The sequence below is a fragment of the Lactuca serriola genome, chromosome 8, assembly GCF_051521515.1.
Source record: "Lactuca serriola cultivar US96UC23 chromosome 8, Lser_US96UC23_V15, whole genome shotgun sequence".
Lineage (NCBI taxonomy): Eukaryota > Viridiplantae > Streptophyta > Magnoliopsida > Asterales > Asteraceae > Lactuca > Lactuca serriola.
The window spans coordinates 55,421,946-55,435,010 of NC_136415.1; the positions used below are offsets into that span (position 1 = coordinate 55,421,946).

General features: G+C 30.5%; 1 protein-coding gene across 1 annotated transcript; it reads right to left on the reverse strand.

Annotated features, from left to right (window-relative positions):
- Window positions 1-7,019: 7,019 nt before the first annotated feature.
- Window positions 7,020-7,553, reverse strand: LOC145066910 (uncharacterized). The gene has a single exon (XM_079014154.1). The coding sequence runs from the start codon at window positions 7,551-7,553 to the stop codon at window positions 7,020-7,022; it is 534 nt and encodes a 177-aa protein (XP_078870280.1).
- Window positions 7,554-13,065: the final 5,512 nt, after the last annotated feature.

The window sequence follows — 13,065 nt, forward strand, 5'->3', positions numbered from 1 at the left end:
TGAATAAATAAAGGTTGGAGTTGAAGCTGACAACATTGAAGAGGTTTACAAATATGTGCATGCTTTTCTGAATAAATAAAGGTTGGAGTTGAAGCAGACAACATTGAAGAGGTTTACAAATAGGTGCATGCAACTTTTCATGCTGATCTAACCCTAAAGAAATCTCATATGAACCTACAAAGGAGCAAGGTAACATTTATTTCTTTTTTGCTTATTTAGGGTTTTAGGGTTTATATGAAATTAGATAATTGAAAACATTTAGATTATCATCTTATTGGTTGTATGTATATTGTTTCCGATACAATCTGCCGGCGTTTGTTTGTCTATTAGTGCAAATCCATAAGTGAGGCCTCAAGTTCAAGCTCTCAAAATTTGAGTAGACAATCATACAACCCTTATCTCTAAAAAAAGATTGCAAATAAATGTTCATTTTTTAATATGCATGTATTATATTGAAAATTTTATACAAAAAAATAATTGTTGCTTTCTGACCCAGACAGAGCGTGGTTCACCACCTAATTGCGATAAAATGTGAGCAACATAAATTACATTGCTATAAAATGTGGGTTCACCCCTAATTGCTATAAAATGTGAGCAACATAAATTACATTGCTATGAAAAATTACTGTTTTACTAATTTGTTATAAACTAACCACTAAAATTAAGAAAATGCATGTATTACGAAAATCAAAAAAACTCATAAAAGGTCAAGTAAATTATTTAGAATTTCAATAAAATAATATGACATTAACAAATGCCTTTATTTTATTTTACCATCCCGAACGGACATCCAACACTAAAATAATAAAATCATTAACATTAACAAAACTAACACCAAAGGATTTTGATAATCATTACAAACTACAAAGTATGCCTCAGCCTTAAAAAAAAATAATAAAAACATAAATTTATAAAAGAGAATTGGAAATTATTCACTTGATTAGGATTGCTTGTGGAATGGTATTGGTAATGGTAGACCTTTTCGCTTTGATGCCTTGAAGCCGATAATAGCTTGACTGCCGAGGATGAAAGATGCAATGGAAGTATGGAACAAGTAACGATTGCTTGTTTTTACTTGCCGGCTGCCGAGTGCCGAAGAAGTAATACAAAAGACTCGTATTCTTTACCTTTTTAAGTATTTCTCGCCTCGGTCATTATTTTAATTTTTTAATTGGCCATTGCCGGCTTCATAATGGCCTAATTGGGAATTAAGGATATTAAGGAGCTCTTTGTTTTTTAGAGTGTGTTTTGGATTGTTTTTCTAATAATTTTTTGACTTTTAATTTTTTTTAAAGATCAAAACATTCAAAAAGATGTTTTAGGGATGAACAGTTTTTCCCAAATCTCGATCCCGTACCGGTACCGTTTCAGAATCGGTACCGAACCGTACTGAATTTAAAAATATAGGACGGTACTTGGTACTCCAAATACACAAAATTTGGGATTCGGTACTGCCGGTACCGGTACTAGTACCAATGACCGGTACCATTCCCGGTACCGGTACCGGTGATTTTAATTCGGTTCGGTATTCGGGATTAACTTTTGATCGAATTCGGTTTTCGGGAAATCGGGAACGGTACGTATTGGTACCGGTTCTGTCCCACGCTCATCCCTAAGATGTTTGAGAAATAAAAATCATTTTCAAAGTAGCTTTTTGCCAAGAAAAAAAAAAGGGGGGGTTTTCAAAACTAAGAAATTTGTGTTTTTTCTTTAAGAACTTTAACATTTTAAAAGGTAAAATTACATTCAAAAATTACGAAATACAACTCAAACACTTTAAAAATAATTTTTGGTTTTCGCCCCCAAAAGTTAAATTAAAAAAAAAACCTTTACAAAAAGAATTTTTAAACTTAAAAAGTAATCACAAACAAGTGGTAAAAAAATCTAGACCATATTCTTAGAAGAAAAAAAAGTTCATTTTAATATATATATATATATATATATATATATATATATATATATATATATATATATATATATATATACTTTTAAAAGTTTGCACTATGATAAAATAAATGGAGATTTAAAGTCTACATAATGCATTTTTCTCTCAAATAGTTTTTATATTTTTCTCTCAAAACAATCATACATTTTGCTAAATGTGACTTGAGTATTTTGAGTATTATGATGACACACTTGGATACGATGGCAAACTTGAATGTGATGACATACTTGGATATGATGATACACTTGAATGTGGTGGCACACTTAGATACGATGACAAGCTTGAATATGATGATATACTTGGATATGACGACACACTTGAATGTGATGGCACAGTTAGATATGATGACACATTTGGATATGATGGCACACTTGAATACAATGTCACTCCTCGAATATGATGCCACTCTTTGGGGTGGAGCATCTAAAAGAAGACGGGGGCATTAAAGGAGGTTCCACTCAATGGCAACTCGACAAGAGAATGACACCTCGAAGAAGTGTCATGCATAGGATGTGTCACTCAATAGCAACTCAAGACGTTCTATGCACAGGAGGCACTACTCGATGTCACATTGATGTGCCGCCATGGTACCTCGACGATATGTCATGCATTGGACGTGCAACAAAGTGATAGAATGTGTCACTAAGTATTAAGGTGTGTTATGCAATGACACCTGATGTGCCAGTGGTGGATTGTTGATGCCAATGTGATGTATCTCAAGGATGAAGGTTCTAGAAGCCGCTGCATGACGGATTGTGATTGGTTGACACCTTTCATGAGCCTATGAATTAATGGGCTTTGACCATTAGAGTTTTAAGTCTGATCAATAGTCTATAAATAGGGATGCATGTTAGTCATTTGAAAGTGTATTTTGTATCCTTAATGAGTAGGTTGAATATATGTTGGTCGTACGTGTAATCTTTGTTTGAGAACTCTATGAATAAGAATACACCCTCCTACTCGTGGACGTATGTCACTTTGACCGAACCACATAAATAATATGTTTTTTATTTGTGTATTTTTTTAGTTTTGTGTGTTATCCACATTTCTTCATGATAAGGGGTCATCAAAACTTGGCAAGTGACATCAAATATGTTCTGATTCTTGACAAGTATGTCTGATTCCCTAACATATTTATTTAAAATCTGCCAGAATGCATAAAAACTATCTTTTAAAAACTTTAAAAAATGTCTCAATAATAAAATACAATTGTATAGGATAATACAAAGAAAAAAAATACTATAAAATACATGATTAATTGAAGTTAAATAAACCAAATTTATATGACATGAAATGGAATATTAAAACATTAGCATGCATCCAAACATCATCACCTTTAATTTTGAATTGCCTAAATCCTCATGGAACTCGCTTACAGTTCCAGAAAAATAAAACAAATTCAATGGAAGGTAAAAAGTAAAAGGAGAAAAATATATATATGGTTTGTTTTATGTACTACTACACTGTGGCAAGAAATATAAGTAAAATCAAACAAAGAAGCAAAAGCATAAGAAATGTGGACACATTTAAGCTTTATCTTTTGTGAAAATGCATACGCGCAAACAATAAAGGAAAAGACAAAATAAATGGTGTATGCGTTTTTTTAACTTGAAGATGTCTTCAAAGTTGAGAAGAGATTTGCCCATCTCCTTCAAAAAAGAAGGTGCAAAGAACTTTTTAGTATATACTCTTCTAGCAAAACAGTTTGCGAGTTAAAACGTATATGCGTAATTTGTGTCTTAATAGTTAGGATGCTCTTTTAAAAAAAACAAGCAACATCTAAGTTAGTAATCAATTTAATATTCATTTTAAATATAGTTAATATATTATATATTAGGTGTAAGACCCATTATTAAATGGGTTTATTTAAAAGAAAAACTAAATACAAAATTCTAAATATTTGAGAAATTTGAATTTATAAGAAAAATGAGAAAATATCGAATTATAAAAATTAAAATTTTTGTTTTTCTCATTTAAATTTAAACAAATAATATAAAATAAATAAATAAAATTAATAAATCTTTAATTTAGTAATTTTGAAATTAAAAAGAAAGTTCATTAATAAAATTGATATGCATTTTTTAATGCATTTAAATAATATTTGGAATTTAATAAAATGAAAAAAACCATAAAATGACATGCGGAAGAAAAAATTAATTTTAAAAAACCACAAAATTACATGTGGCAAAATAAATGAAAATGTGACATGTGGCAAAAATATCTTTATTTATTAAGAAGGATAGTTATAATTATCTTTAAAAATCGATTCAGCTAGACTGGTTTTTCTATAAACCGAAACTTAACCATTATTTTTTGGTTATCGACAAACTGAAACCAAACAATTTGTTAAAAAATAATTATGTTATAATAGTTTGGTTACCATTAATTTAGTTTCTGTTTAGTTTTTCAGTTATTATATTTACCTCTATAAATCCACACAAAGCTATTCAATTCCCGACGTGAAAAGCCTATCGATCTTCTTGGTTGGAACATGAGGTCACCATTCCAGTCTAATCATGTTAATTAAGATGTTGAAATCAATTTTTATATATCTAATATTATGATTTCTAATAAAAAAAATATTCAGAAACAGAAAAAAACAAATAAATAGTTTAAATAGATATTTATATTTTATAGAGTATCGCCCCTTGAACCGGGTTTGGCAGTTGGCATTACTCTTCGTCACACTATTATTATATTTGTATAAAAAGAAGCCGGCAAGGATAATCCGTAACTTGTCTCTCTCACAAAAAGAATACCACCATTTTAAAAGTAAATACCTCCTAATTTACTACAATGCCCCCATACTTTATCGTAATTTCAAAATAGTTCCATCGGTTTTAATAAATTATTATTTTACCCACAACCTTCATACACTCGAAATTATATTTATATGAGATTAAATATCTTTTTATTTTTTGTTCTTATAAATTTTCCTACCCAATTAAATAATGACATGTGTCATATTTAATGTGATATTTTAATATATTATAATGATATATATCATTATTTAATTGAATATGAGAATTTATAAAAATAAAAATAAAAAAATATTTAATATCTCTATATATATTTAGAACGATCCAGCTAGGTTGAATACCACATACGGAGCTCTTTAGTTATTGTCGTGACCTAGGCCACCGCCACAACCATGCTCACAATCTTTTGTTTTTTGGTTTTATGCGATATGGAAATTTTTAATTTTGTATTGTTTTATGCCATATAATATTATCATCTTAAAAATCTAGTACTATTTCAATTAAAAAAGATAAAGAAAACATAAATATTTATGAAAAATTGAAAGTTTAATATATATTGACATACTTTATAATTAGTCTTTAACTTTTCGTTTCTAATCCTTTTCAATTTCGTGTTAATTATCATGAATCATATTCGCAAGTTTCATTTTAAATTTTGATAAATAATTATCTAGTTTTCATTTTTTTAATTCGTAATTTTATTTTTAATGTAACGATGGTAACTAGATTTATCTATTTTAATAATATAAAATAAAGTTTATATGTTTTTATTTGGTTTTATAAGTAAAAATATATAATTTAATTGTTTAAAGTTAAAACTATATGTTTTTAGTGTTTATAATAATTTTAAAAAGAATAAAATTAATCATAAATTATACTACTTATTTAGTAAAAAAATTGATTTTGGTTGTTTTGCTAAGGAGGATGAAAATTTGATAGAACTTACTTTTTTATAAAAAAAAATTATGTGAATGGTGTCGTTAAGAGTGAAGGGAGTCAAGTGGACAGAAAGCAGCTCCTATGTTGAGGCGGCACTTCTGTACCGACGGGTACACGATCCTTCCTTGATAAGTACTTGTAAACGGAAAAGGGTATATTGGTGGGTTCTTTGACCCGTTTGGCCTTGGACAAAAAAAAAAGTAAATGGTTATTTACATAAATGCTTTTAAGTTTTCAAGTTTTGTCTTTGTGATGATTTTTTGTGCGTTAATGACTTAATGTCTAATTTTTATGAATATTTGTTCATTGTTTCCCTTTAGTCGTTTTTTGCCTTCTACAGCAGGTCACCACCCCTTTGGTCGGTTACCTTCTTTCTTTCTACTCCTTTTCCCTTTTCTCACAAGAAACCGGTGCACCACCACCATCCTCCACTGTCAGAAAACCAAAAACACCTTTTTGGATCTACACACCGGTGAAACCATCTTCCCTTCGCCATCAAACCCCACCAAACATCCTTGTCTACCGACAACCTAGCTACCTACGCCACCCTCCTCCATGTGTCGAAAAAACCGAAAAGCCCTACCATTCTAGATATGTACACCGATGGAACCGCCTTTCCTGCGCCACCAAACCCTACCAACCACTATTGTCTTCCGATCACCACAACTACCTAGGCCATGCTCCTACCTTTCGTCGGATAATCAAAAACCCCCTTGTCTTTCCATTTTGATTCCACCCCAACACCTAGCCTTCGCCATCTTTACTTTGTCTTTTGGTTTTTTGAGTGTTGTAGTGGTGTTGGAGGTAGGTTTGTGTGTGTGATTTCTAGATTTATGGTGGTGACGGTGATTTACAGGTTTGTGGCAGATGGTCATGATTGCTTCTAAGGGTAAACCCGTGCGTGTTATGGTGGTGATGAAGGCAAAGGTGACATGTGAAGATTAAAAATGGTTAAAGGACAAAAAATGAATAATTTTTTACAAATATGCATAAAAAGGTTGGACTTCAAGAGTTTTTAAATTGTTCTATTTGACGAACAAAAATAAATTTATAAGCTAATTTTTTAATTAAACCGACCTTTTAACTTTTTTAAACCTCTACCAAATTTAACATTAAGTACTTATAAAAAAAAGAACTTAATTAAATATGCTTTACATTGATTATATATTTTAAATAATTTATCGGCTACATTATTAAACTAAACTGTCATGTTTTAATTTTTTTATTAGCTATGTCTGACAGCTAAATTTTCATAATCAGTTGTGTGTACTGTGTACATTTATATAATAATTTCCAACACGATTCTTGTTTAACTTTTAAAATAAATGAAAGAACTTTACAATATTCTAAGGAGTTAACCGGAAAATCGATCCCTGTCACTGGGCCGGCAAAGTTTCCGGCCGCCATGACAGATCCGACGAACCAAAACCTAGATCTGTATGATCAAACAACCCATCTAACGCCACGTATTCACCGTTGTTACTATAATTACTAACATTAACATCGTCATAACCAAATTCATACTCGAATGACCCATAGTTTGAGATCTGATCATCTAACCCCCATAACTCACTGAGTTCAACCGACTCAGCCAAAACTCTCATCTTTTCCGGTGCGGTTAGAGTTGTATCCGTATCCGTTTCGGTCGGTGGAAGACCGAGTTCGTCATCCGACGCCTCAAAAAGAAACCCAAGCTCCGGCCGGGATTCGGAATTTACTCCGGCGCCAAACTCCGGCACCGGAGAAATCTCATCTTGAAAGCTCTTCATGAACGAGTCAAGGTCGTGATTCACTGTGGACGCATCTGAATCGTCCAAAATGTCGAGGAGGATTCTTTTGGCCTCGACTGAGTCAAACCCCGACTCGTCTGAGTCAGAACGGACTCGTTTCTTGCAACTCAGAGATTCCATTTTAACAATAGAGAGAGAGAGAGAGAGAGAGAGAGAGAGAGAGAGAGAGAGGGGTAGGGGTAGTTTCGGGATAAAGATTTGTTGATGAGGGAGACAAAGGATGTTTGTGAAGTGGCAAAGGAGACGGAAGGGGTTTTATAGGGAGAGACAAAGTTTGATTTTATTTTGATTTTTTTATTATTATTTTGATTTTTTTATTAGTGTCGATGATGGGAGGAGAAGGACAGGGGCGCGTGGAGGCATTTACTTCGAACATCACGCATGTCTTAGGCTGTTTTTTTTTCTTCTTTATCAAACTTTTTTCCGCCAAAATGATCCTTCTAGTGCAAATCTTGCTCACACCGATGGTCATGAATATCCATTACAAACCATTTTTGACATTTTATAAAACTTTACTTGAGTAAATTTTACATAAGAATCATTTGTGAAACTTCATGTAATAATCATTTATTACTATTTTTTTTTTTTTTTTTATCTTTTTTCATATTTTTTATATTTTAGTTTTTTACTTTTTGTTTGATTTATCAACTATTGCAAATATATTTTATTTAATATATAAATACTTTTTGTTGCTAAACTTCAATAATTAAAATACAATACATTATTAAATATTTTTATTTTTAATTTTTTATCTAAAAATATTAAAAGTATAAAAACATCATTTTATTTATTTTTAACTTTTATGTGTTATTATTATTGAGATTCATTTTATTATTAGTTAATAGATGATTTTTAATTTTTCTTTGAAAAGCTTTTGTATTTATTAAGAAATATATTCAAAATGTGAGAAAACTAAAATTTTTTATTAAATTAAATATCAAAAGTTTATAACAAACCAATATAAAATTTACCGTATGCTATTCATATTATTGTTTTATCTAAAGCAATTAAACAAATTTAATTTTATTTTATTTGGTTCTATTTCAGTTAATATTTTAAAGCCCATACAATTAATTATTTGTTGGCCTTTATTTTTAATTGAAAATAACAAGATACTTACTTATATTATGAAATCAAAACAGAAACATATTTATACCTTTAAGTCAAAACAATCTATTTATAATTTTAAAACAAAATAACAATGAACTATTATTTTTTATATACATATTTGTTTATAATAATGCATAATATTTTCATAAAAATAAGTATATTTGTATAAGAAAAAGTAAAGATAAATGTCAAAAATAATATCACGTAAAAATTAAAAATAGATAAAAATGATGTTTTTATATTTTAAATATTTTTAGATAAAAAAATTAATGATGTATTGTAATTTAAATAATTTAGATAATATTTAGATAGCAAAAATTGTTTATATATTAATGAAGATATATTTGTAATACTAAATCAAATAAAAAGAAAAAAAAAACTAAAATATATAAATTGTAAAAAAGTTAAAAAAAAAAAAAAAAAAAAAAAAAAAAAAAAAACAAATGGTCATTAGGTGAAGTATCACAAATGATCCTTAGATAAAGTTTCATAAATGGTCGTTCGGTAATGTTTCAGGAATGGTCCTTATGCAAAGTTTCACAAAATATTAGAAACAATTATAATCCAAAATTTTCTCAATTCAACTAATCTATCTAACGGACATCCACCACAAACACCATGAGCGTGAAAGGTTTGCTTTAAAAAAAGGACCTTCCATGCAAAAGCAAAACATGTTTTATAAGGGATGTTTGTGGACAAAATCAAAACCATAAGGACCATTTGTGAAATTTTGTCTAAAAGTATTATATTATTAGACAACATTGCAAAAATGGTCCTTGTGGTATGCATTTTTGGGGGTTTTAGTTCAAACCACGATTTTTTTGGATTGGTGGTCTTTTTGAGCTAGTTTCGTTGCGTTTTTGGTCCCTCAGAAAACTGAAAAGACTAAAATGTTCTTCTGATACATTTTTTTTTATGGTTTTTGCTATTTAATTAAAAATTTTATTAATAAAAATTATGGGGCCCACCTCTCTCTCTCTCCCTCTTTTTTTTTTTCTCTCTCTCCCCCTCTTTTCAAAACACACACTTAACACTATCAAGAACACATACGCACAATCTCAAGAACACCTCCACCTCCATCTCTACCGTCCATCGCTGCTCACCGCCGCCACCATCCATTGCCAACCACTTCCATTTCCTCCACCCTAATCCCACATATCTCCTTGGTTGTTGTTCTTCAAAGAAGGGCTACATAATCTGTCCATCTTCATCTCTCAAGAAACTAGTAATTGAAACTGAACATCAACGCAATTGTCTCCAAACTCCGACCAATCCCATCTCAAATCCTTACATTTGTGCTTCACTGCCTCCCAAATCTGGCCCAGAATCCTCGCCGCTGGCACCTCAATGGTCGTCACCTATTTGATGTTTAACAACCGACAGTCTAAGGTTCTTTTTGGAACCGATATAGACACTCGTTACACCTACCCTTTGCTTTCTCAAGGTGTTTGCTTCGAGCCTTCAATCGATGGAGGATTCTATTAAACGGGTTCTTACAGGTGAAGAATTTTGAATGGGATTGAGTTTTAGTGCTTTAATTAGAGGTTGTGAGTGGGATTGAGTTTGAGCCTTCAACATCGGTGTCTTACTTTATCGATCTTAGTTAATCTTTATTGTCACCTCCAGAGAACAATCTTTAAAATCCATGACCAAGGTCCACTGAAAATGAAATCGAGTTTGTAGATCTGTATGTGAAAGAAATCGAGAGTGGGGGTTGGTTTCTTGCTGCTATGAAGATGGTGACAATGGTTGTATTGAGAAGATGGTGGGTCGATGTAGTTGTATGGAGAAGATGGTGGGTCGATGTAGGTGGGTTGATTACCACTGGTCCAGGTCGTAAAGGGGAAACAGGGGAACCCAGATTGAGTTCATGTAATTCGAGTTTGTTGGTATTGCCAACATCGAATGTAACTGATTTTTGGGCTATAGCGGTTGTTGTAGATGATAACTTGGTGGGGTAGATGTGGAATTTAGATTAAGAAGGAAGAGATGAAGAAGATGAAGTGTTCATCTTGGGTAAAAAGAAAAAGGAGAAGGATGTAGGGGTATGCGGTTGGAGAAAAAGAGAGAGAGAGAGAGAGAGAGAGAGAGAGAGAGAGAGAAAGAAAGAATATAGCTTCATTTGTAGACAAACATGTATTTTGTGATTATATAAACTCAATATTAGTCGATCATTTTAAAAACTTAAATGAGGGTATTATTGTCGTTTAACATATTTTTCGATTAATTCTTTTTCAAATTAATCTACTAATTTAGGTAATCAATAACTCCTCTCCTTATATATTGCATTTTCCGAGAGTTTGCTCTCACCATTGTTGAACACTATCTGTAACAATTGGCATTCATCTCTATTTACTACATGCCACCACCATCGAGCATATGAACTTACACCCGTCGCCCTCTCCTTTCAAGTCCTTATCGACAACTCCACCATCGACGTGAAAGATCTTGTATGCTCAAGAGTCATATTAGAATTATATTGCTAATTAATATATGATCTTAAAGGTCATACTAACAACGACTTGATATAATTAATTATTTATTAGAAATTAATTTTAATAAATATTCATAAACTCTTATAATAAATTGGAAAAATATGTATTTTATGGAAATAATTATTTTACAATAACAAGTAACATATTTTTTCATATCGTATGAATTAATAAGTTATGCACAACATTTTGGACTGGTTGAATCCTTTTGTCTTTTACCTAAAGACAGTTTATATTTTATAAACTTTGAGTTTATAAAATTTAAACATTTCTTCTTTTTTTCTACTGTATGGCTGAAAGTATGGAGGAAAAGAAGAGGCATGGGTTTTCAATTTGTTTAATCTAAAGGTCTTAACGGTTAAGGACCTTTAGACTAAGATTACACTTTAACTAGCAAAAGGCTTTCATTTTTTGCTTTATGTTTTGATTGTAATCGTCGAGATCTCTCTATCTTCTCTCCCTCTCTTCTCTTGTTTTGAATACTTGAAGATCTGTTACTTGCATTTACTCTTTTGGATCAAATACCTGGGTATTTGTTTCCAAGCTTAAGAGCTTACAAATAACTAGCATTCTACATCAAGTTGGTGCATTCTTGGTGTCTCAAAGGTTCAATTATCTTCATCAAAACTTAAGCCTCCCAAGAGGACTCAAGGGACAACAAAGGTTGTTATCATATTTTTCATTCTATGGTTGTGTTTTTATCTTTCCATTACTTACAAGATGATCCTTAGTATGTTGTAACAAGCTTATTATGTTCGAAATTTTAAGTCTTCCATTTGCAATTTTATGAGTTTTTTAAACTAATTTTGAATTAAAACCCAACAATTGGTATCAAGAGCCACCTTTCAAGTTTGGTTAGATTTTATGATTTTTGGAAATCTTAATTTTTGGAGAATATGGATAACTTGTTTGTGTATAAAAATAAGTTCATACATATTTTCTTTGACAACTTCTTGATGGTTATTTTATGTGATAAAAATTACATGCATTTTTTTCCACTTAAAGTTCTCTTAGAAAAACAAATGTTGTTTTATGTTTATATGTATTTTAGAGTACATAAACAAGCCTTGGACCATTTGTGTTGTTGTTTGTGTGATTTGGTTACAAATGGGTTGTAATATTCTTTCATTTATAAAGTATGTAATAAAAGAAGTTAGGTTTTATTCTTGTTATTTTTATGTAATAAATTAGTGTTAGACTAGTTTTATCTTATGAAAAATGTAACAAGATGAAGATGGAGACCATTTCTTGAAGAACCATGAAGACCCACAATTATATGAAGATTTTATAAAAGTTTATAACTTTCATAAAAAATTTATAAAATTGCAACAAAGTTGGTTGTCATTACAAGTGGGAGCTTGAAGATCACATGAAGAACAAGTTGTAATATTTGGCCCCTTAGGTAGGACATAACACTTTTGTGTTGGCTCACAAAAGTGTTATATAGATTAAGGTTTGTTTATGTCAAATGCATGCTTGTGTTGTTTATTTTTATGCAAATAATTTGTGTGACTGATAAATTAGATTTTCACAAGTTCAAACTATTTTTTGGACAAAATAAACATCACATGGAGTTTTTTTTTCAATTTGAAAAATGAGAACATTAGATGACAAAGTTATAACTTTCAAATAAAAACCGGTTTTATTAAATCATTAATAACGACAAATTTTGAAATTGTAAAATTATAAGTCTAAAATGGTGATTTTATAACTTATTCAAACTCCAATATATTAATAATAAAAGGAAATTAAGTGATAAATAAGGTTCTATATTGTTCAAACTCAAACTTAATATTGGATATTATCGTTAAAATTGAACCGCCTCAAAATATAAAAAAAAACAGGTTTTATATTTGAACCTTAAATGTGATTTCTTGGAAAATTGATACCATGATTAATTGGATGCATGCAATTGTCTTGATATAACATGTTTTAAAATAGAATAATAAAACATACAAATACCTTTTCAAAAGGCAAGTCTATGTCATCCAACTTTAGAAACAATTGCACACTATTTGTATAGTGCTTGT